Below are 26,178 nucleotides of genomic sequence, written 5' to 3' on the forward strand. Positions count from 1 at the left end.
GTAAAGAATTTAAATTCTAAAATTGTTATTGTTTTTTTTTCCTTATGTAGGATTTCTCAATGCCTAGAAAGTTCTACGGTATATCACATGTTCTACTCTTTATAGTTGTAAAACATGTTCTTTTAATATAAGAAATAGAATTGATGTAGAAATCTTACTTATTTGTTATGAAACTTAAGATAACTTCCATAATTTGGATAGTGTGAATTCTAAGTAATTCTAATGCGTGTTGTTGAAAAAAAATGTTTACCCAACTACCTCAAAGAGTGTTAATCACGTTGTTGCATTTTCGTAACTTGCCACTTACATTAAATACCATAACCTTTATCCCCAAATACATGCTCTAAATAGTTGCTGCTTACCTGAATTAACCCAATACTCTACCTGTTTCTCTAAATCAATCAATCAATCAATATCCATCTATATTATTAAAGGAAACTTTTTTCGAGTCATATTAGAGTCTCCAACTCTTGTGAACTACCTAATTTTATATTGAGTAGTAGATAAATAATAATTGAAATAAGATAAAGAATATTGTCTCCAATCAATTATGAAACTTAATTAATATCAATAAAAAAACAAAAAAGGGTTGAAGTAAATTTCAAACTCTATAGTTTCTGTTGAAGATGGAAGACTATATATATACACACATGCATATGACATTGCCGCATAATTCAAACTTTATGATTTCTTCTTGATTCTTAATTAATTAATTGCAAGCTTAGACGATAGATTGTATACATGTATATACTAATTTTGTATAGTACTCCTATCATGTAGCATGTTACGCAAATAAATATATTGTACTTGCTTTTTATGCTTCAATAAGTTATTTCTTAATGACATTATAAAGCTGTCATCTTCTATATACTAATACTTTGAGTCGAAATTTCAGGTACAACGGAAGTTGAGAGCATGAGATGGTCGAATTCATGGATGAAATATCTCTATACAGGTATGGTTTAAGTCAGATGAAAAGTATAGATGTGCTCACTCTACATCACATTCAAGTTAACCAAGCCCAATAACAAAGGCTTCGCACTTACCGTGCTCATGGAAGGATCAACCAAAAGTTTCTTCTATTTTGTATTTCGAAGTTTCAATATCTGATTAATATATGTAATCCTGGATTGATGGTGTCCTCGTGTTTGCAGCTTACATGTCTCACCCTTGCCACATCGATTTGTTTTGGTAGGCTTCTACCAAGTCAAGAACTTTATCATTGTTTCTGAAACAAATGCTTGATCTTATAAAACACATTTCTAAATACCACGTACACGTTTTATAAGCGTTGAGTTTTTGAAAGCAAGTCCATCTTTAATATAACACTTGATTTTATAAGTGTTAATAAAACACGGATTAATTATTAATAAATTTAGTATTCGCAATTATCGGCAAGTTGAAGATTAGTACTTGAAAAATCAAATACCGAAATATCGACGTTTTAGGCTCTTTCTCCAATCCTAGCAACACTATTGGCAGTTGAAGATTAGTACGTGAAAAATCAAATACCAAAACACCAACGTTTTAATCTCCTTCTCCAATCCCGTCAACGAATGATCTTATAAGTTTATGAAGAATGATTTTTCGAGCGATCACAGAAAATCCAATTTGCATGAAAGACTTTTGACCAATAATATGAACTCATACTAAACATTAATAATAAAAACTTAACAATTATAAAACCATTTAATTAATTTTACTTTGTACACACGTTTTTTAGTAAGAAAGACTGGAAACAACTAAGATAAAAACTACTATTTAATAACTGATAGAACTGTAAACCAATTGTAAGTCTTCAATTATGATTGTAAATTGTTAGTCTAATATAATATATTTGTTCCCACGCCCATAAATTTTGATATTCATGTTTTTGGTTTGATCTTCTAGCTAGAGTAGGTGTTTGATGTTTACTATTCTGTTAAGCAGATTATTATGTACGCATGTCGATTTCATAGTTATGTGATAAGAATCATAAAATTGAAATGGTTGGAATAAGTATATCTTTCTATTTCTCATGATTGAATCTTAAATATATTTTTTTAAATGACTTCTTATTTAAGTATTAGTGAGCATTTGTCCAATTTGGGAGAGAAGTACTACGGGTAGTCAACGAGCTAACATTAGTATGTCAGGGTCCGTAATTTGGTCATTTTGGAATTGTACTAATACGTATTGCGAATGAGTCTTACAAATTATAAATGCATTCGGATGAGTAATTTTGTCAACTTGAAGTTAGAGTTCGCATCGAGCCTCTTATTCAGCTCACTCCAGTTTAGTTCAGCCCAGTTCAGTTAAACTCAACTTATTTCAGTTATATTCATCTGAGCAAATCTCAATTCAATTCAGTTCAGTTCAACTAACTGTAACTCTATTCAGTTTAGTTCAGCTCCAAAAGGATGGGAGTTGACAATTATATTGGTTATTTTATAACTTAATGTTTAACGGTGGTTTAAGAGACATAATATTACAAATGGCCCGGGCATCGCCCGGGCATTAAATCTAGTATATATATAAAAGAGGCTTTTTTCAGGCATTGTGAGAGACTCCAATTTTTCTAAAACACGTAATAATTTTTAAATTATAAAAAATAAACTAGATAAAAATTAAATATATGCACTAACTGTTAAAATAGAGGTGTTCAAAGTTCAAACCAATCAAAACTCTATTTCCTCTTCAATAACAACTAGAACACTATATATTTATAGTATATATAATACATATACATACATCTCTAATATGCCAAACAATTTCGTTTCACATTGCATCATTTATTTTCTTCATGATTATTTAATTAGTTTCTCTTTGTATTTCTAATTTTTAGACCTAATTTTGTCACATAATTTGTCTTCGACTTTTTCTAATGAGCATTCATCATGTTGGCAGGTACAATTATGGAATCATCTTAAGAGGTCATTCAACTTAGTCATTGTGAATAATTCTAAGAGGTAAAATTAATTATATTAGCACGAAGCCTCAGTTAAGCGTAAATATATAATCTCAGACGGTTTGACGATTCGTTACGAAAAAAAGACCGTTTTTCGATAATATAATACGTCGTATAAAGTATAGTTTTGTACTTTTTTTTCCAACTAAGCACTTACCATGTAATGCAAATTCGTGTTTTTTATTCTTATTAGTTTTTGTAATTTAATCAGCCTCCTAAACTAAATACAGGTATAGTCATATGTTGCTTAGTTAATGGTTAATTTACGATTTGAAAGAGTTCTTATGCTACGATTTTTATCTGCTTAACTCGGACATATTCATTGCTTTATTGTTGGGAGGATTTTATTAATTCAAGCTTGCTTGGTTAGAATGCTAATTACCATGATATTTGTAACGTCTATCGAAGATAATCACCAGGATCCATGATTCAATGCAAATATTAGTAAAAGTTGAATAAAACAAACAATTTGATTTGTAATTTTTGCAGCGTAATTTTATTGTCAGATTTGTGAATCTGAAACATGTTTGGTTCTTAGACTTTTGTTTTTGAGAAACGGATTTGTTTCGAGTTGGGAATTTGGGACCTTTCACTGATCCAAACTGTCAATCTTATTGCAGGAACAGACTTCACGAATGCAGTGTTAGATAGAGTCAACTTCGAGAAGGCGAACCTGAAAAGAGCCATTTTCAAAAACACGGTTCTATCGGGCTCCAATTTCAATGATGCCGAGCTACAAGATGTCGTGTTTAAGGACACCATTATCGGTTACATTGACCTTCAGAAGCTTTGTACTAACAAAACCATCAATGAAGACGCAAGAGTTCATGATATTTATAACATCTATCGAATATAAAGAGCATATAGTATTGAAAATCGACGCCACTTTTCCGATATAAGGTTTATAGCCATCGATATTTTAATAGTCTTATTTTAAGGCACTTCTTAAATACTCTAGAAAGTTAAACAATTGACTTAGACACCCGATCAAACGAAGAGTAAATTTCAAGTGAAATTGTACCGATTGCCCGATAGCTAAATACACGTTTTATCGTGATTAGATCCGTATAATCCAATAGAGTTATTTCATGATTGAATCACAAGTTCTCACAATTTCAAAACAATTCGAGAAAACAAAAATATTAAGAAATGGTGGTCAATTGCCCATAATCATTTCATTTAATTTATCTCAAGCTCGGATGTTTAATGTTACGACAATGCTAACCTATCTACTTATTATTCTGTATCTGCGCATTCACAGTTTCTTTTTCTTATTTGTTCGCAAGTCTCCTATAAAACCGCTTTATTATGAGACCACCCATTCATGTTCTCATGATAATTCAATAATTATAACTATCCCTATTATGTGAGGCATCTTAAATAAAAACTAAGAGACCGTCTTTTAAAAAATTTTGTAATGTTTTTATGTATTACTATATTATATATGCTTCCACTTCACAAACTTTACACAGTGTTACACTATAAACGTTACAATAGGAGATGGTGCATTGGTACGTATCGACTTTAACTCTAAAAAGCCTAAATTTATTTATAAGATTAAAATCCAAGAACGGAGCCGTTTGGAGCTTACAAACTCAATACAACACACTTTATAGTTTCAAAAAAAATTACAGCACACTTTATTTATAGATAATAATATACCTATATTACAATTTACAACTCTTGAGATTGTGTACGTTCTGACTCCAACTTTATAAAACTCTTAAAATATATGATTAAATTACTTATCTATTTTATTCTTATATTGATATGGTGTTTTACGGATAATTATCTTAATTTACAAATTATAAATTATATTCCATTAGAAAATTTATCTATAAATTTGAAAAGTGAAAACTTAAAGGATAAAACTTTAAAATAGTTTGTAATTATCCTCTTATTCTAACAAATTGTAATTCCTATTCCTAGAGTCCTTACATAAACGTACTTCTTAATCTTATATAAAATTAATAAGATAAATTTACCTTATTTGAGTAATTGAAATACAACTTTTACGTATCATTCAAAATGATATTAAAAGATCTAAACAATTACAGGAAGGACAAATTTGAAACCCGTGCAACGCACGGGCACAAAATCTAGTATAAAACAAAAGAACTGTTCGCGATAAAGGTGAATGCATATGTTATAAACACATCATCTCCATTAAATTTAAAGAATTATACTCCCCCATTCCAATCAGTTCATACATTTAATGAAAATATAACTTACATATATTCAACAAATACATAGATTGATTGGGATAGAGGAAGTAACTTATAACACCAGACAAAATAAAAGTGTAATTTTATTGATTAAAAGTTAATAACTACAATAGGAGTACATGCGTATACATAGAAGTTGTTACAAGTATGTTAGCTTTCAGAGAAGCTGACATATTCCTCTAACAAATTATGATATTTTTAACATAATGTAAATTGCTGCTTTTAGATAAAATATAATCTTATACACTACATTTAATGAGAAACTGGTATGTAAGAAAGGGCTAGATGTGGAGGAAGAACTTAAGCTAAGGGGTGTGCATGATATTATTGGTATGCCTACACTAGAGTTAGATGAAGCCTAGTGGAGGATGTAGAGATTTACTTCAATTAACCGATGAGAATGCCTGTGATGAATTGGAATAATGGCAACAAATATTTTATAGTTTCATCCACCATGGCAGATCGTGGAAAGTTTCTAAAACTGGAGTAAGTATACCATTGTTAAAATCTCTTTCCTGCCTAATAGGATGTTTCTGGCAAGATTCCAAACTAATAAAATGAAATAAGTAGTGTTAGCTAGTGGACATTATCTATTTAACAATAAACCAATGGTGATTAAGCCCTGACAACCAGATATTAAATTGACAAAGGAGGAAGTTAAGACTATTCCTGAATGGATAGGCTTCCTAAGTTGCCTATGAATTATGGGCAATTATTTCAAGAAATATATCCGACCTATTTGGTAAGTTTGTTAAATCTGATACAATAACGGAGTTGAAAACAAGGCTAGGTTTTCCCGGAGTTATGGTGGAGTTGTAACTGGGATGAAAATTCCCAAATACAATTAAATTCGTAGATGAAAATCAAAGTTTGATTGAAATAAAGGTGGAATATGAATTGAAACCTAATATTTGTATTAAGTGCAAACAAATAGGTCATGAATTGGACAATTGCTGGAGGAATAAGACTATCAATTTTCGTAATAACATAAAAAAAAGTATGGCATCCCGTGGAGCATGTTGCCTCAAAACAACTCCAAGCATAGGAAAAACAGACACAAGGAAAAAGATCTAAAACATGGTTAAGGTAAAACATAACCCCTAAAATTACACCTGCAAGCAATAATAAAGGAAGAAGTACTTGTATCTGGAAGTGCCATAAAGTATCAAGTCAAGAGACAGTGAGTGAAAGCAGTAATAGTCATCCTCCTCCCACTTTCTTGAAAGTACTGAATGAGTCGTCTTCTCCAAAGGACGATATTGGTACAAAAGGTATTGACCCCCTCAATCTAAATCCATGATGAATATTTGATGTAGAATAGGTCATTTTTAACGTGAAATTGTTAGCCTCAAAATTTGCAGTGGAATTGTTTTGACGTTGTTGTTGTAAAACGTGAGGTATGCCGTAATTTATTGGAAAATTCGAAACAAACAATAAGGTAACGGGATAGATATGTGTGAATCTCGCTCTCCGACTCGCAAGGTACGGACTTGAATCACGCAAAACAACCTCGCATTACCGCTGACTCGCTAATCTCGCAAGACAACGAAAATAGCTCACAAATGTAAACTTTTATTAACTCTCTGTAATATGAAAAATAGGGTTACAAGAGGCCTTATTTATACTCTAATACGTCTCCTAGCCTTACTTGACTAATAAGATAGCTAGTATCTTAAACTAATTAGGAATTGATAAACTAATAATTAAAAAATTAACAACCAGATTTTAGCAATCTAATTACAACTAGGATTAGGAAATAATTCCTAAACTTATTTGAATTCAATAAAAAATCTAAATAACTAATACTATACGGTTTAGGAAACCGTGTTTGCTAGCTCAGATTCTGCGTGTTGCTAGCTCGGCCTAGGAAACTGTGTCTATCATCCAGCTCCCGCATCATTCTCTACTTCATTTTTGAGAATTTGACCTCAAATTTTGATAGCATGTACTGCTACCTAGATCAAATATAAACCATATAAACTTGTGGACATGGGCCACCTGCACGCCAAGCCAATCTGTGAACATGCCGTAGTTGGAAAGCCACGCTCGGTGGCGTAGAAATGCTTTCGGCCGGATCGCTTTAGATCGGTCGGTTTCGTGTCGGTGAAGGTCTCGAAACGATGCAGATATTTTTGGAGTCGCCACCAAGAAATTATGAGATGCCTGGAAACCGTTTGAATCCACTTTATACCTAGGTCAATTAAGGCAAATAGCGGTGCTTGACATAGGTACTAATGATAAGGAATCGTCCCTCTTTAGCATCCTATCGCTAGAATAACTCTCGTTCGCCCTGGATAAGGTCCGCCGCTATCCTAAGTCTCTGAGTAAGAGGTGAGGGTACGTATTGGTAAGCCCTTTAATCGGATACCCAATCCCCCCTGCGGTAGCGGCCTCTACTAATCATCTTGGTTGGTTAAGTGCAAAAGTTGATAAAACGGGTTAAATGCATGAATGCGCATCCACAAGTTTAAACCTAACATGTGAGATTTTCTATGTCGGTTGTTTATCCAGGAATCAAGTAATTGATGTCGAGTTGGATTTAATGTTGATTTGCATGCAAGACGGAAAAGTTCTTAACATGATCCATTTGTCTTAGAAAAGTGCTTTAAAATGCAAAGTGTAAAATGCAAACTAATCAATATGATCCGTCCTATTTTCGGGTTAACTGAAGTCGGGATAATCCTAGACGAGTGTTGGAAGTAGGACAATAGCGGTGCCAGGCAGCCATTGAGCCGCGAGCCATCAGGCGATGCAATGAAGCCTATCCAGACTTGATATATAGAAAGCAGAAGCTGCCTTGGGGCGCGAGCCATAAGGCGACCTATGGGGCCTCTTCGGATTGTTAAAAATGCTTGTGAAATTGTTTGTAAAAGGGTGCTTTTTGTGTTTGACTCGGTTCGACTCCTTGTTGGAATCGGGATTTGAATTTTGAGTGGATTTTTGATCCGGTGTTGGTTTTGACTCTAGTTAGTGTCATTGTGACCCCGTCGTCGTGCATAAAACACACCAGGTATTTTTGAAATGTTTTGAAAATGTTTTCGTTTTCGAAATCGTTTTTGAGTTTTCCGACGCGTAGTTATACAAACTGTCGATCAAATGTAGCGATTCCTAAACATGTTGTAGTCCGATAATCATCGGGTATTTATTGGGGATTCAATATATACCAGGTATTTACAAAACTTGACCATGATAGTAAAGACGACCCTAGGTAGCATGCTTTCGACTTCCTCCATGGCAGCAACCCTCATGCGGCAATTATGATCTTCGAACCACCCGTGCTTGTGCCTTCCACCCTACCTCCCACCTTGCAGAAGTCTAGAGAAATTAAAATAGCACTTGTCTGTGCTTACGAGTTCACCATAGGCAACCACAGGTACCGAATGGAAAAACCAGGAGCATTGATAATCCTTAGCATACAGATCCTTGTCAATCGATTTATCGAGTGATGAACGATAAATTTCCTTACCTCCAAAATCATCAGATTGACTCGAAATGTCCTTAATACTATGCACGATCAGCCCCTCTTACAAGACTCCTTTCACTCCGGCTTATGCTTGTTTGCCCTCATCATGATAACTAACATCAACAAGCTCAATTGGACTGGCTTGGAGATGCAAATTTCGAGCCACCACTTCCGGATGGGCTGTTTGGTCATCGTTGATGCGTGTCCTAAATATGTTGTTTTACACCCTACTTTACACGCATTTCAGAGCTCATTTGAGTAGTTTATGCTACTATTTTCCCTATTTTCGTCTACTTTCGTGTTTTTGTGTAATATTGCAGAAATGTGAAGAATCCAGCGGAAATCGAGCCGAATCCACCCCCGACTACTTAGCATTGCATTTAACATGGAGTAAAGACTCGGGAAGCGAACTTGGTGTGCATTTTAAGGCCTAAAATATGAATTTGCGCGAGTTTAGAAGAGGACTACCAGCTACAGTAGTCTATAGACTGACCTACATGGTCTATAGACTGACAGAATGCAGAACAGAAGTCCGCAGAAAAGAGAAGCGGTCGATCGACTGATGCTTGTGGTCGATCGACCAGAGCACGAAGATCAGAAGCTCCTGTACAGCGCAGTTCAGTTGATTGACTGGTCATATTGGTCGATCGACCAAACCGTTAATCTGACGGAAATTAAGAGAACGAGAAAGCCCAATGTAATTAGGTTTGAGGAATAATAAGTTACGTAGATTTTCTATATAACGTAACCTGATGTTTTCAGAAGAGGCATCAAGTCATTAGGATCGAATTTTTAGGGAAATAATTAGGGTTTAAATATCAAGTTTTGCATTAGGCTTGATAATCATTCAATACAATTTACTTTCGTTCATGCTTTTCGGATTCTTCTTCCTGCTTTCAACTGGTAATTTTGCTCCCATAATTTCAGTTTACCTTTACTCATTCATAGATTAGAATTGCTAGTTTAGTTTTCCCAAAGCCATATTATCGTTTCATGTTAATTGTTTATTCAGTTAATTTAAGTATGAATTCGTTTGCTTTACTAGTTAATATTATTGTTGTTATTATCATAATCATGAGTAGCTAAACTCCTTGTGCTAGGATGTAGGGGACCTGTAGTGTAGACGGCGTAGATTAGGTTAGTCTGAGTCGCGTCTTGGTCGATCGATCGCCTACCCTGGTCGATCGACCAGCTCACGTGAGGTTTACTTCGTTTTAATTAATTTAATTGCTATATTTCACTAGTAGAAAAAACACTTATTGCGTCAATTTATTTGCGTCGGTTCTATAAAAACTGACGCAAAAAGTACTTAGTTTTGGCGGGAATGCAATTTTGCCCTATAGTCAAGCTTTTTGCGTCAGTTCTTGGAAAAAACTGACGTATATAAAGCGTCGGTTCTGAGCAAAACCGATGTATTTGATCAAATACATCAGTTATGTTACTAAACCGACTTATTTGGTATTATGTTTTTGCATCAGTTATATCTAAAACCGATGCAAATGATGTTTAATTAAAAAAAGAAAACGATTAAACACTCCCATAGTCATACCACTACCCACATATTCAATACACACCTCCTCTAACCTTCGTCACTCTCCACGCTTCAAGTTTTAACGCTCTCGACTATCACTCCATAACTCCTCACGTGCGACGCCTCACTCCACTATTACAACGCCGGCAAATGCTTAGGCTGTGCCGATAGTCGCAAAGTCGTCGCCATCGTCGTTAGTCCCAATCTTGTGGCTCTCGATTTTCACTAGGTTCGTTTTTTCTCCATCTCATTTTTTTCAATTTCTTTGTTGATTTTAGTTCTGATTTTGTTTGTTACAACATTAATGTTGTCTTTGTCGATTCTTGGGTGAAATTCATTGATTCATTAATTTTTTTTTTCTATTTCAGCCCTACTAGATCTGGGTTTTTTTTCGGATTTTGATTGATGATTTTTGCCTAAATTTATTTTGTGTGATGATTGGTTAGTTTTGGTTTTCTTGTTTCAAGTTTGTTTCTTTAATTTCTGAGCTAGGGTTTTGTTTTTTTATAGAATTGGGGAAAAATTGTTTTGATGTTAGATTTTGTCTTATGACTTCTCTTAACACTATCAGGGAAGAAAGAAGACAATCACAATGACGCCCCTGGGCTCAATAATAGCTCTGATCAAAATGATACAACCCCTAAATCATATATTGGTAGAAGGTGGATTCGGAAATTTCTTCTGCTGGTTTTTTTGGGGATTTTTTACATTCATTTCAAGGTACATTTTCTGCTTTTCATTTCATTGTATTCAAGTATTTATGCTTTTGTGTGTCTGTTGTGGAATGCTTGTACTGCATTAGCTTACTCTTTTGATAGCAGGCTACATATTTCAGTACCCGATTCGTCTTTAGCTTTCACCCTTCCCTTGTTTAAAGTTGCCTTTGGTCCAATGAATATTCGACAAATTGTTTATGTATTTGATATTTTTCTTGTCTCATTTATAACCAGTCGTCTAGTTTTTCATTTTGGCTAAGTTATAATAAATAAAAGTAAAGTACTATTACTCTTGGTAGGATGGGTGATCACTGATGGAGTTCACTAATTGAGATGAAAGTGACTCAGTGAGGATGAAAGGCAGGGGTGGATTTGGGGGTAGGATGGGCTAGCCACGTGCCTATACATGCGAGAAAAAAAACTGGAAAACCCACAAAACAGATGCCTTCTTCTCTCCCACAGCACAAACCACAGGCAAACGAGACAAGATGCCGGATTGACACCACAACCTTCAGGGTACTGAAATATGTGATGGGCACAATGGTATTACAGATCCAAGAACACAGTGAGTGAACTTCATGAAGCTTTCTTCACAACTGTTTCAGTGTTTTGTATCAAGCCCTTTTTCATTAATCTTTATGCTTCATTTGCCTTGGTATTTGTCAGGTTATCAAAGAAGCCTTTACTTTGAGGGAAGGGAAGCGCATTTTTCCTTCTGATATCCAAGATGATAATCCTTTAGACTGTCTTATAGAGAAGATTAAGATAGTTAGGGTGAAACCTAATGTAAGTCCTACTAATCTACTTTATTTATTTTAAACATTGATTTTTTTTTCAGATCGATAAAATGCTCTTACATATATCGATATGTGTGTATTTTCGTTTTTTCGATTTCAGTTTGACATTGTTTGCTAAGCGATCTGCAATCTCGAGTGTGATTATTATTACTATGATATGAAATACTTGGTGCCGTACTCTACTTTCATTGTCCCAACACATGGTATGGCTTCCTCTAGCTTCACACTGTTATCCAATGGGTTGTGCTAATTTGTTGCTATGAGATAACTTTAAGCATGTTTGCAGAAGTGCATTCCGGTGCAAGGCGATTCACATTCTTCTTTATCTAGTGAAATGGATGAGATGAAAGCCGGAAATGATGAAGTGAGTCAAGTAGACGAGGTACCACGTCCTGAGATGCGGCTGTTAGACCTCTACTCAGGTTGTGGTGCAATGTCAACGGGGTTGTGCTTGGGTGCTAACATGCAAGGCATCAACCTTGTCACCGTGAGTACTATGCGCTGAATTTATTTATGCTACCTCAGGTTGTACTATTTTCAATCCCTCTAAATATTTATTTTTACTTTTTGTTCTTATAGAAATGGGCAGTGGACATCAACAAGTATGCTTGTGAGAGTCTTAAACTCAATCATCCAGAGACTAAGGTATAGACACATGCCTTGAATACGTTTCTTTGATGCGTTATTTTGTTGTTTCAATTTAGTGCTCATCAGTTGCTAGTTTTATTCAATATAATCAGGTAAGGAATGAAACAGTCGATGACTTTTTGACTCTCTACTCAAAGAGTGGAAGAGGTTATGTGCAAGCTACTTGTTGATTGAGAGTGGTGATACTCACGAAATAGTTGATGCTCTGAAAGTTGAGGATGGTGAAGATGTTGCGGAAGACGAATCTGAAGAAGCAGAAGATTTAGACAATGAAGAAGTGTATGAAGTGAAGCAAATCGTTGGCATTTGTTACGGTGACCCCAAGGGTAATAATAAGGCCGACCCTATATTTGAAGGTATCTTTGAAGTTTGAATCGCTTAAACTTCTATTCTCGTTAAACAACCACACATGGTTGATATAATAGTCCTTATCGCTAAACCTGTGATTTAACCAAACAATATAGGTGCAATCTTTGGAAGGGTTATGGTCCCGATTATGATACTTGGGAACCTTTTGACGGGCTAGGGTATGGAACCTGAACTTAGGCATACAATCTGGATTTTGGCGTGGGGTAAGTGAAATCCTTAACTCAAAAATTTACATTTTTCTTGCTAAATATTTAGGTTGATCTCACATATGAAAGCGTCGCACATAAGACTCGCAGAAACCTTAAAGCCATTATTCATGAAATGTGGAGTTTTCAAGACTCGATAACTAATTGTTTGCTCGAGAATGTGAAGTCGTTATCTCGAAGACATTAAACCGATGAAACAAACGATACTTTGCCAGATTCGCGTGTGTTAGATATAATCTATGCAGGTCATAATCACCACATTTCTATTGACTTTATGTTTTTTTTACCTCAAACATCAAATTATAACAACATTATTCAACCGCGTTAAAGTCTCCCGCCCGAAAAACACAGGTTTGTGTGATCGAATGAAAAATTTGTTAAAAAATCACGTAACCCGGCTGCTACTTTAGTAATGAGTATGTTTCGTGAATATCTTGAGCCATTTCACTTTATTTCTGCATTACAAATACATCTCGAGAAGAAACCCACACTTTAAGGAGTTATCGAAACAATTCTAGTACTACTCATCTGTTTAAGCTTCTGATGGTTTGCTGTCTGACTCTCAGGTTTAATGGAGAAGATCAATTCAAGTGGTACCGTGAAACTTTACATTATTCAATCTCGCCTACTCCTAGTAAGTAAATCTCTCCTCACAAATTTATAAATCTTGAGATCATGGTAACTTTCTTCTGCCTTGCTTTTGATCAGCCCAACACCTATCACAAATTTGTTTATGTATATTTGATGGCAGGTTTGATATACTAGCACCGTACAATTCATTTGATTAACTTTGATTAAAATACCTCACACAAAGAATAAAAAGTAAACAAATGACCGAGAGTAAGGCAAAGATACTATTATTTTATTCTATTTGCTCGTCTCTAATGGCATAATTCTCCATATAATGAAGATAGAATTAGGTGGACATTCATTTGATAAGCGAGCTATCTAATATGCTGTTGATTCCGGGTGATTCTGGGTCGAGGAACTTCATCGAATGTCGACGGCATACTCCTTATTTCTTTCTTTTTGCGTTCGCTTTTTGTTACAGCATTGCAATTCTGATTATTAGCTTAAGGGTGTTGTCAAATCTGTGTTGAAAGAAGTTTTGCGGACACTGAATCTGACTGAAGGAAGCTCTCAACTATGCTCTTGATCATCCCAGAACTTGTCAATCTTTTAGTGGGTTTGTGGCATCGAGTTTGGATTGATGTATAGTTTTATGTAAGTTTTACTAGATGTTTAGAGAACATTTAGTATAGATTAGCTTAGTAACTTTGACGTTTGTGGGATTATTTGTACTTTGGATTGTATTTGGAACTTGTTGGGTTGAATAAGATGTATTGTTTTACATGTGATGTATTAGTGTTTGGTTGGATTTCTTGTTACAGGTTTTAAGTTTTGGTATTATCGGATTGCGAGTTTTATGTGATTTCGGCAACAAATTTTTATATATAAAAAAAAGCATTAATAAATTGCGTCGGTTCTTGAAAGAAATGATGCAATTGAGAAAAATGAATTGGCCCTAAAACAAAATATCAATTGCATCAGTTATGATAAAAATGACGCAAAAAATAAAGCAAATACATCGGTTCTATAAAGAACTGATGCAAAAAATAAAGCAAATACATCAGTTTTGATATCAATTGCGTCAGTTTTTAAACACAACTGACGCAAATGGTGAACTTTTTGCGTCAGTTTTTAAGACAAAACTGATGCAAATGTTGAACTTTTTGCGTCGGTTCCACAACTGACGCATATCAAATACGTCCCCTCGATATACGTCAGTCAAAAACCGACGCAAAATGCCCTCTACAACTGACGCAATAGGGGTTTTTTCCATTAGTGTTTGACGAATCGAGTGCACGCGACTAGTTGAATGTTTAGGAATTGACCGACCCGATAAGATCGAAAGATAGGGGAAGAAAATAGACTACCTAATTAAGACGACTAAATTAATAAGATCGAGAGATAAGTTAATTTAGACTTTTAAATCACTTTTCAGGACGACAGTTAGTATTAGTGATATTAGGGACCCGTAGCTTAGGCCGAAAGGTTGTTACCTGTTAAGAATGGACCGAGAGGACTTCTTATTTTCCCGTCTTACGTGATTTTCTCGGACCTACCTAGGATACTGCCGTCGAAACTATAGTAAACCGACCATCTTAGCATTCTTTTAATATTTGATTTCATATATTTTCATTCATTGCCCACTTACTTGCCTTAGTTTAGTTTTAAATATTATTGCCTTTAGTTATAGATCGTTCAAGCCAAATTCCCCTCAAAACAGTTACTCTTAGACTAAAAGTAGACAACTATTAATTGCATCTACCTCCCCGCGGATCGACCCTGACTGCCACTAGCTTCTGTTAGTAGTATTTAGGTTATAAATATTATTTTTGGTGCTCACAACGACAGGCATCAAATTTTGGCGCCGTTGCCGGGGAGGCAATTGTTTAATTTTTAGTTGTTTTTATTTTTAGTCTTTCTCTTAGTTTAAGGGACATCTGTTCCTTAAACTTTTCTCATATTCTACTTGTAGTTTCCTCTTATGCGGAGGTCACAGGGTGGTGAATTACGACCGTTAGATCCTGAGATCGAAAGGACTTTGCGTGAGTTGAGACGATCATCTAGAGTATTGCTGACAGAGGAAGAGCTGAGTACTCTGTCCAGTTACTACGAGAACGAGTTATTTGAGGAAGATCCACCTTCGTCTCCTATTTCTACTTCTTCAGCTGAGACCGTCACATCTCCAGATATGACTTAAGAAGCAAGTATAGCCAGTCACTCCTTGCCAACAGCTGAGAATCTCTATAAGGGATTCGCATTACCAGGGACGGATAGAAAATTCGAAGCAAAACCGTCCTATATTAACTTGGTTTAGAGAAACCAATTTGGGGGAGCTGCAAATGAAGATGCAGCTAAACATATGGAGATATTCATTGACTATTGCTGTTCCATATCCCCACCAGCAGGAGTGACTCAGGACCAAATAAAGGAGACGATGTTCATATTCTCACTTCATGATGCTGCTAGGGAGTGGTACCGAGACCTGGATCGAGCTGCTAATGGGATAACTGACTGGAAATTTCTGGCCCTAGCATTTTATAAGAAGTATTTCTCTACATCGAAGACCAATGCAATTAGAGCTCAGATCACGAGCTTTAAACAGGGTCCTGATGAGGACTTTTATGAGGCATGGGTCCGTTTCAAGAGACTGGTACGATCTATTCCGCACCATGGGTTCGAGCAATGGAACCTATGTAATCAATTCTACAATGGGCTTTATGATGATGATCGAGGGCTATCCGGATCCGCAGCTAATGGCAGGTTTCAGGAGAATGTTGGAGAGACTAAGGGGTGGAAGATTATTGAAGACATGGCCACCCATAGAGCTGAGCATGGAAATTCCCGGGGTAATCAAAGAAGAGCTGCTGAATCTTCTTCCGTAGCTGCATTAGAGGCCCTCACGGCCAGATTTGATAAGTACGAGTTGGGAGGAGCTTCAAAAGAAGGGATATATCAAGTGAATGTTGTGTCAGACGGTCCTTTCGTCTGCAAGAGATGTGGAGTAGAAGAACATGTTGCAGATTTCTGCAACAGTCCCAATGAGGTTTGTGCTGCTTTTCAACATTATAGGCAGACAAACATTTATTTTGAGCCGAATGTCCATCCGAAATTGAGGTGGAGTAGCCAAAATATCCAAAATCCGACTCCACCTCCACAGCAGCAGAATTATGTGCCCCCTCATAAGCAGCAGCAGCCATACCAAAAGCCTCCGTATGTCCCTCAGCAGCAGTAGCAGCAGTCCCATGGCTCCGACTTTGCCGAGTTGAAAAATTTGTTGCTGAAAGAGTCTCTAGCTAGAGAGGCCGGGATGAAAATGTTGGAGAGTCAAATCGCTCAAATGGCTAGCAAGAGTGCAACAAGAGCTCCGGGGCATTTACCGTCGCAGCCGGATAAAAAAGAGACCCTTAATGCAATTACTTTGAGGAGTGGGTTTACCCTTGATGGGCCCGCTATGGTCGAGGATGTTACTGAAAAAGATGAGGCGAAACCAAGCCAGAAAAAGGCCGGAGTGAACAGTAGCAAGAAAAAGACGATCAGCAGGTATATCAGTCGATCGACTGACACCCCTGGTCGATCGACCAGTCCGCGAAACAGTGCAACTTCTGGTTCTGCAGAAGTTAGTCGATCGACTGACCTTCATGGTCGATCGACTGGAAACGCTGCTGATCGTGAACCTTTTCGTCCTCCAATGCCAGATAACTTGAGGGATTACTTGTTTCGGGGTACGACGACTCCGAAATTATTAAGGCAAGATCCAAATGCTGATGGGTCTGTCCCGGTTCCAAAATACGACCCAATGACGATTAATGGTTCATTCTTGAGACGATCTAAAGAGGGTTCGAACTACAACAAGGAAAAAGTAGTAGATTTTCAGCCTAAGTCCACTGACGTCGGTATGAGAGACCTAGAGGAAAGAGCTAAGTTACTTCTTACAGCCCCGTACCCAGAGAGATTAGTGCCGACAAAGGAACAGGTATCGTTTAACAAATTTGAAAATGTTATTCGTAGTTTAAATGTGCAAGTTCCTTTCCTTGAATTGGTTAATCAAGTGCCTGCTTACACGAAATTTATGAAGCAACTTTTGTCTAAAAAGAAGTCACTTGATACTGTGCAATCTGCCGCACTAACTGAGGAATCATGTTCTTATTTGACTCATACTGCACCTCATAAGTTAGCTGGCCCGGGTAGTTTTTCAGTCCCATGTAATATTGGCACCTTTTCAATTGAGAAGGCATTATGTGATCTAGGGGCCAGTATTAGTGTTATGCCTTTGAGTCTTGCTAAGAAATTGAAATTGACTAGGTTTGTAGTTACTAACATGACGGTACAGATGGCTGATCGTTCTGCGGTCCAGAGTATAGGAGTCTTAGTGGATATTCCTGTGCAAATAGGAAATTTCTTTTTCCCAGTTGACTTCGTTGTACTAGACATACCCGAGGATGCTCACATTCCTATCATTTTGGGTAGACCATTTCTGCACACTGCTGGTGCAGTTATAGATGTTGGCTCAGGGACATTGACCTTTAAAGTAGGGAAACAGTCCATTATTTTTGCCCAGACCGCTAAGAAGAAAGATCCTATGTGGCCAGTCACTTGTAATACGGTTTCTGAGAAGAAATCTTATTTTGTGCTTTTTTATGTGCCTACCCTTATGCCTGTTTCTGTTATAACACCTCCGCCCCAGATTGGGAGCAAATTAGAGGAAGATTCTTCTGTTTTAGACATTGCAGGAAACGGTTTGGGGAAGGAAGAGCCGCATGTTGCTCCAGTTGTGAGGGAGCCAATCGTTCAACGAGGCGGCCTAGGATATCTTAGCTATGGCACAGATGAGGAGCCTGATGAGGAGCCAGTTAAAGTGACAGAGTCCAATTTGGATTTTGACGAGCCAGACGAGGTCGTTGATTGGGAGGATGTTCAAGATGTTGATCTGTTTAGTTCGGCGGATATTGAAGTTGCTAGGAGTGCAGCTGAGGAGATGAGCACTGTAGAGGCTGCTTCTTGTAGCCAGAAGCCGAGCAAGTGGGCCATTCCGTGGCCATTCTTGATCAACTATTAGTTGATTAAGACTTTTCAAAACATTTTATTGCTTTTGTTAGCCATTCTATTAATTGTTTTTGTGTGCGCGAGACTTCGCTTTAATAAGTTTGCTTAGGATTTAAATCCTTTAGACTGTTACTTTGGGTTTTGCGCAATTTTTGGGCGCGTTATTATGTGTATTTGCAGGTTCATAAACCATGATTAGCTTAATTTATTGAGCTAATTCGAAGAAATCAGAAACTTACAACAGCTACTTCAGTCGATCGACTGGCCTGTATGGTCGATCGATCGCCGCTACGATTCTGAGAGCTTCGTTCTGTCACCTGGTCGATCGATCGGGTGATGTGGTCGATCGACCACCTTTCGCTGCTGTACCTTTTCACGACCATTCCCCTGCTGTGTTTGGTCGTTTTGCGGAGTTGAGGGAGTCTTCTCTCCACTTTATTCTCCGATTCATTTCTGTTTTCTTCTATTTCCTTCTTTTGCACATAATTACCGCTTCAACGTTGTTTTCTCGGACTATGCGCGGTACTTTTGTTTGTTTTTTCAGGTGCCTATGGTAGCACTGCTGTCTACTGAAACCTCCTGGCTCACGCTGGTTTGGGGAGGTTTCCTTTTGCTGCGCTTAAAGTCTTGTGAGTTCTCGAGTCACCTTCATGTCTTGTTTAGTTAATTTATCGCAAAATTCCCGTTTCCTTTTTATTCCATTACATGATTTTGCACAATGGGGACATTGTGTGATTTGGTTTGGGGAAGGGTTTTGCGTTGCATTCAAATGTTTTATTGCATTTCTGTTTCACGTTTATTGCACTTCAGTTTGCATTTGTTATTTCATTTCCTATATATACAAAAATCCACAAAAATTGAAAAATTTCAACAAAAAATGCATGTTTATTTTAGCATATAGGTTGAGTCGGAACGGTAGTATTTCAATGATAACATTGCATTTGCATCTGGTTATGCCTAAGCCTTACTAATTGACATGTTATTAGTAGAATCATAGATGCATAGTCTACGAGTTTTCGTTAAATTTCTTGCTGAATCTTGAGACTTGACTTGGATTTATGGCAAACTACATCATTTTCTGAGATTTAGAGCCTATAACTGGTGACATTCATGACAAGTTTATTTAGGAATGTGAGTAGTTACTCCTTATGAGACGTGTTACATCAATATACATAAATATGAACTTAATCTGCTTAATACCTGTATGCATTCGGGTTCGTGGTTAGTTGACACATGTGGAAGAGGTCGCCCCTTATTCATTTTTTTTCCATAAGCTCCACACTGCCAAAAATAGCCTTTTTGTCCCGTTACTACATCCTACATTTAGCCTGCCCTTGTCAAACTAGTAGTTTATGTTCTCGGGATTGTTATTTCGTTTTTGGTGGCTAATTCTCATTCTGAGATGATGTTGGGAAGATGAAAAGGTAAAGAGAAAAGAAAAAAAAAAAAAAAAAAAAAAGAAAAAAACAATGATACGAAAAAAAAAGAGAGCTCAGTCGATCGACTGAACCAAGTGGTCGATCGACTGAGTGCTGCAGCAGAAAAAGAAAATTCGAAAAATCACATGTTGCAATTGTTATGAGTTGGTGATTTTGTACTCCCATGTATTATCTCTAATTGTTGGGGAGTTGACTATTTATGGAGTTTGTGAGTTTTGTGCTTACTATTAGCACCGTTTCATCGATTTAGCCTTGAGCAAGAAGTTGGATGTTGTTATAATTTGGTTCCCTTAGTTACTAGCTTGGCTTTTAACTCTGTTTTTATCCAAATTTATCTTAGCCCTTCCTGTTCATACCTCACATATCCATATTTACCTCAGCATGTGTCATGGTCATTTGTTGAGTTGGAATGCATATGTACGGTTGTAGAGATTATTTTCATATTAGATTGCAGACATGTTCTTATAGGTCGTAGTTAGGTGAGTGTCACTATAAAATGAATTCTTTCTATCTTTTACATATATTCACCTGTGCTTATGTGTGATATGAGCGACTCGTGAGAGTCCGTGATGATAAGTCTCTATAGTTGACGGTTCAGCAGTTTCTAACGACTTCATAACTCGTTTGCATGATTCATATTGCTAATTGATTGTTAGTTATTGCATTAAATTAGTTTAGGCTTTACAAGTTGCATATCGCTCTGAGATTGAACTCGTTCCATTAGGTTTTAGGATCGAGTCTAGTTCTTGCTTGGGGACAAGCAAGGGTTTGATTTGGGGAAGTTTGATGCGTGTCCTAAATATGTTGTTTTACACCCTACTTTACACGCATTTCAGAGCTCATTTGAGTAGTTTATGCTACTATTTTCCCTATTTCCGTCTACTTTCGTGTTTTTGTGTAATATTGCAGAAATGTGAAGAATCCAGTGGAAATCGAGCCGAATCCACCCCCGAGTACTTAGCATTGCATTTGACATGGAGTAAAGACTCGGGAAGCGAACTTGGTGCGCATTTTAAGGCCTGAAAGATGAATTTGCGCGAGTTTAGAAGCGGACTACCAGCTACAGTAGTCTATAGACTGACCTACATGGTCTATAGACTGACAGAATGCAGAACAGAAGTCCGCAGGAAAGAGAAGCGGTCTATCCACTGATGCTTGTGGTCGATCGACCAGAGCACGAAGATCAGAGGCTCCTGTACAGCGCAGTTCAGTCGATCGACTGGTCATATTGGTCGATCGACCAAACCGTTAATCAGACGGAAATTAAGAGAACGAGAAAGCCCAATGTAATTAGGTTTTAGGAATAATAAGTTACGTAGATTTTCTATATAACGTAACCTGATGTTTTCAGAAGAGGCATCAAGTCATTAGGATCGAATTTTTAGGGAAATAATTAGGGTTTAAATATCAAGTTTTGCATTAGGCTTGATAATCATTCAATACAATTTACTTTCGTTCATGCTTTTCGGATTCTTCTTCCTGCTTTCAACTGGTAATTTTGCTCCCATAATTTCAGTTTACCTTTACTCATTCATAAATTAGAATTGCTAGTTTAGTTTTCCCAAAGCCATATTATCATTTCATGTTAATTGTTTATTCAGTTAATTTAAGTATGAATTCGTTTGCTTTACTAGTTAATATTATTGCTGTTATTATCATAATCATGAGTAGCTAAACTCCTTGTGCTAGGATGTAGGGGACTTGTAGTGTAGACGGCGTAGATTAGGTTTGTCTGAGTCGCGTCTTGGTCGATCGACCGCCTACCCTGGTCGATCGACCAGCTCACGTGAGGTTTACTTCGTTTTAATTAATTTAATTGCTATATTTGACGAATCGAGTGCACGCGACTAGTTGAATGTTTAGGAATTGACCGACCCGATAAGATCGAAAGATAGGGGAGGAAAATAGACTACCTAATTAAGACGACTAAATTAATAAGATCGAGAGATAAGTTAATTTAGACTTTTAAATCACTTTTCAGGACGACAGTTAGTATTAGTGATATTAGGGACCCGTAGCTTAGGCCGAAAGGTTGTTACCTGTTAAGAATGGACCGAGAGGACTTCTTATTTTCCCGTCTTACGTGATTTTCTCGGACCTACCTAGGATACTGCCGTCGAAACTATAGTAAACCGACCATCTTAGCATTCTTTTAATATTTGATTTCATATATTTTCATTCATTGCCCACTTACTTGCCTTAGTTTAGTTTTAAATATTATTGCCTTTAGTTATAGATCGTTCAAACCAAATTCCCCTCAAAACAGTTACTCTTAGACTAAAAGTAGACAACTATTAATTGCATCTACCTCATTGCGGATCGACCCTGACTGCCACTAGCTTCTGTTAGTAGTATTTAGGTTATAAATATTATTTTTGGTGCTCACAACGACAAGCATCAATCGTCACTCTCGGATTCGATATCATAAGTAACAAATTCGTCTTCCTCTTTGTCACCCTGAATTTTACAGTTGTTTGGACTGTTTGGTAGCACGAAACAAGGTAACATCCCACACAATTCAAGTAGATTAAGAGCTCTCTTTTTTGGCATTCACTAACTTTGTGCCCATAAGCTTGACACTTGAAACACCGCCTCGAACTAGCATTCATAGTTTCCACAAAAACCATCTATCCTTTGGCTTTAAGTTCGTCTTTCGCATGGACTAATTCTAGTTATACAACCCAATCACAAATTTTGTCGGTCTTTTTCCCCTTGTCATGCTTTTCGAACATCAGAGCCAACCTGCAAACATAGTTAAAGTTGTCGTAATTCTGAACTTTCACGCGCTGTGCTAGGCTCAGATTGAGGCCACGGATAAAACGGGCTGTTTGTAACTCCTCTTTCTCCGCTAGGCACAAACTATACTCAACTTCTCAAATTCCTTTAGGTATTCAGCGACACTCGAGCTTTCATGCGACAAAGATTTTATTTTAAATAATTGTCCTGCTCGTAATCTCTAGGAAGGAACATGTTCATTAGATGCTTCTTAAGCTTCGTACAAATATCAATCTTTGGCTTCCTATCCCGCCTACGCTGCTTCTTTAAATTCTCGTACCACAAGGACGCATACTTGGTTAGGTTCAATGTAGCAACTTTAAACTATTTGTGTTCATCACAGTCATTATATTCGAAAACCCTTTCTTCTTGGCGAATCCACTCGAGGAATTTTTCAGCATCAAGGTCCGCCTTAAACTCGGATACATCAAGTTTCAGGCTCCTATCCTCATCGTTTTTGTTCCTCCTATTCTCCTTCAGCCGTTCTTCTTCTTCGGACTTAACTTGGCTGTCCGAATTATCGTCCTTCTTGTTCTTCTCAGCCAAACCCATGGTAATATTTTTCACGATATATGAGATCTGGCCAATCTCTGCCCTAATCGCATCCATATCGTTTTTCAATGGCTTTGCGATAATGTCGTTGTTTCCGGGTTCATCTCCAATAGCCATGACTTCCCAAGATGTATTAGGAAATAAATTAAAAACATGACTTTGGTACCACTTTGATGTAGAATAGGTCGTTTTAAACGTGAAATTGTTAGCCTCAAAATATGCAGCGAAATTGTTTTGATGTTGCTGTAAAACGTGAGGTATGCCATAATTTATTGGCAAATTCGAAATAAACAATAAGGTAACGGGATAGACATATGTGAATCTTTCTCTCCGCCTGGCAAGGTACAAACTTGAATCACGCAAAACAACCACGCAAGGCTGCTAACTCGCTTATCTCGCAAGACAACGAAAATAGCTCACAAATGTAAACTTTTATTAACTGTCTGTAATTTGAAAAATCTGGTTACAAGAGGCCCTATTTATACTAATTCGTCTCCTAGTCTTACTTGACTAATAAGATAGCTATTTTCCTAAACTAATTAGTAATCGATTAACTAATAATTAAAAGACTAACATCCATATTTTAGCAATCTAATTGCAACTAGGATTAGAAAATAATTCCTAAACTTATTTGAATTCAATAAAAAAAAGTTAAATAATTAATACTATACGGTTTGCTAGCTCAAATTCTGCATGTTGCTAGCTCGGCCTAGGAAACCATGTCTATCATCCAGCTCCCGCATCAATATTGGCTTTTGGAATGTTAAGGGGTGAACACGGAAGGGAAACAAAGAGTTGTGATTAGTTTTTTTTTTTTTTTTTGCATTCTACTAATTGTAAACACCTCATTTCTACACCTTCCGCCAACCACCCAGTGATGATTAGGCCGCATGTTTATCACGTGAAACGATTTTTGAAATTTCGTAAGTTAGTCGATAAGTGATAGCTCAAACAATAAAGTCAACCTCACGGCCGTCATCTACGTGCCGATACGGTCGTTTTGACAGTAATTAGTGTACATTTGGAGTCCGGGTCAAAAAGCCGATACATCTTCCCTAATACCTAATTTAAACCGCGAAAATATTTCTTGCTAAGGAGGAGTAACCTCAGGAGATGACGCAGTAGGAGCCGCGCCTCTTGGAAAGGTCGTAGTTCCTGCTCCACATCTTCCTGGGCTGCTTTTTCCCCAGTTTCCAGAATCTTTCCGGATTTCTTTCCTAATCCAACTTTTTCCTAAATTCCTCCTCACATATTTTTCACGCTAGTGTCCTCTTTTATCTTCTTTCTTTGCATTCTAAGACCGTGCTTTTGCTTTTTGACGCCTACGTGCTTGATCTTCTCGACCACGTAAGCTCAGATAATTTTGAGTACCAGTCACGTTGCATAGACCGACCCACTTGACCAACTCCACTTAATCAACTTAATCAATCGTACTAAATCCTCCGAAAGAGGCCACTTTCAATCCTACATCGAGTCGAGCTATCACGAATGACAACTTAGTTAATCTCGCTTCGTCAAACATGTAAGTCTGAGGGTGTAAATGTTAGTTATTTAGACCAAATAAGACTATCTTAGTGATAATAAAAATACAACTAATTTTATTAAGTGGTCTAAATCTACATGCATGCAAAGATAAATAACAAGAAGATGGTATAAAACCATCTAAAGAGAAAATTTCCTTACATTGGAATAAGGCAAATTTGGGCACTACAACGGTCTCCTACCTTTGTAGTTCTTGACCTATTACAAAAAGATGATCCTCCTTAGTCTTCTAGTACTCAAAGAAGAGTACCTCCTATGGTGGCACCCAAGATTAAAACCCAAAAATACTACAAATAATATTATCTAGATATTATTTGAGTAATATATATATTTGATGTACTAAATAATATTATTACTTTGATAATATTTTTACTTTATTTTATATGTGTTTTTAATGTTTTAAGATGAATAAAATAAGAAGTAAAAAGGATCTTTAGATGCTACAAATGAGCCGTCCAAAACCAACCAAAAAGACCAATTTTTCTTCCAATTTTTTCAACTTAAGTAGTGGTGGAGTTTGGTGGTATTTATAGGCAATTTGGGGGGACAATTACAAGTGGAAAATGCCAACATTTGGACACTTGTAATGCTCTAAAAAAACAGTACATATAAACCATTTTGGGTCCATTTCGGTTTTCGACATTTGCCCCACAAATGCTTATAAGTCTTATATTTAATTATCTTACATAATTAAATATTAATTTAATTATTTAACACTTAAATAATACAAATTAACTACTAATGACTACTTAACTATTAAGTAATCATAAGACCATTTTATCAACATACAATGTGTCAATATTACCTCATTTAGCTAATTTTACAACCTCTTGTAAATTTAAATAGCTAATTATCTCCGCCTCAAAATTATACACATATCGTATAAAATTAATTAATTAACTATTAATTAAAAAATTGTCATTAATATTTATTATTTAATTATCAAATAATATATTCACATGACTTATTAAAAGTCAATTACATACAAGGATTTAATTAATTTGTATCTCTACAAATAATTAATTTTTCCATTTGGGCATCATCCTATAGATGTGACCTAAAAGGGATCAGCTGATCACCGCTGTCACACGACAGTAATGTCAAACTCTAGTCAGCCAATCATTACCGATTAACGATGACCAGCTGAAAAATAAATAAATAAATAAATCCCTGATATTCCTTTAACGAGATTTAATATGTAAACGCACTTATTGTGGAGGACACTACTCCAACAATCTCCCACTTGTCCGACACAAGTGTGCGTTACCAATTCTCTTGTCCAATAATATCTTCCACTCAATGCAAGATGTCTTTCAGGACGTTCTTGCACGTGATCATATCATAAAGTGGTTTCC

General features: G+C 36.5%; 1 protein-coding gene and 3 long non-coding RNA genes across 4 annotated transcripts; all 4 read left to right on the top strand.

Moving 5' to 3' along the window:
- The first annotated feature begins 446 nt into the window (after positions 1 to 446).
- Positions 447 to 3,971, top strand: LOC141639735 (uncharacterized). Its single transcript, XR_012542646.1, has 3 exons — positions 447 to 955; positions 2,887 to 2,948; positions 3,568 to 3,971. It is a non-coding gene; the product is annotated as an uncharacterized LOC141639735 (long non-coding RNA).
- A 6,179-nt stretch (positions 3,972 to 10,150) lies between these two features.
- Positions 10,151 to 11,791, top strand: LOC141639783 (uncharacterized). Its single transcript, XR_012542668.1, has 5 exons — positions 10,151 to 10,395; positions 10,738 to 10,886; positions 11,182 to 11,447; positions 11,549 to 11,668; positions 11,780 to 11,791. It is a non-coding gene; the product is annotated as an uncharacterized LOC141639783 (long non-coding RNA).
- A 187-nt stretch (positions 11,792 to 11,978) lies between these two features.
- On the top strand, positions 11,979 to 12,660 carry LOC141639722 (putative DNA (cytosine-5)-methyltransferase CMT1). The gene is made up of 3 exons (XM_074448774.1): positions 11,979 to 12,166; positions 12,259 to 12,324; positions 12,420 to 12,660. Exons 1-3 carry the CDS (start codon positions 12,014 to 12,016, stop codon positions 12,495 to 12,497), a joined length of 297 nt encoding a protein of 98 aa, XP_074304875.1. The 5' UTR covers positions 11,979 to 12,013; the 3' UTR covers positions 12,498 to 12,660.
- A 703-nt stretch (positions 12,661 to 13,363) lies between these two features.
- Positions 13,364 to 14,260, top strand: LOC141639821 (uncharacterized). Its single transcript, XR_012542684.1, has 2 exons — positions 13,364 to 13,536; positions 13,954 to 14,260. It is a non-coding gene; the product is annotated as an uncharacterized LOC141639821 (long non-coding RNA).
- Positions 14,261 to 26,178: the final 11,918 nt, after the last annotated feature.

This window comes from Silene latifolia, unplaced genomic scaffold, assembly GCF_048544455.1.
Source record: "Silene latifolia isolate original U9 population unplaced genomic scaffold, ASM4854445v1 scaffold_57, whole genome shotgun sequence".
Classification (NCBI taxonomy): Eukaryota; Viridiplantae; Streptophyta; class Magnoliopsida; order Caryophyllales; family Caryophyllaceae; genus Silene; species Silene latifolia.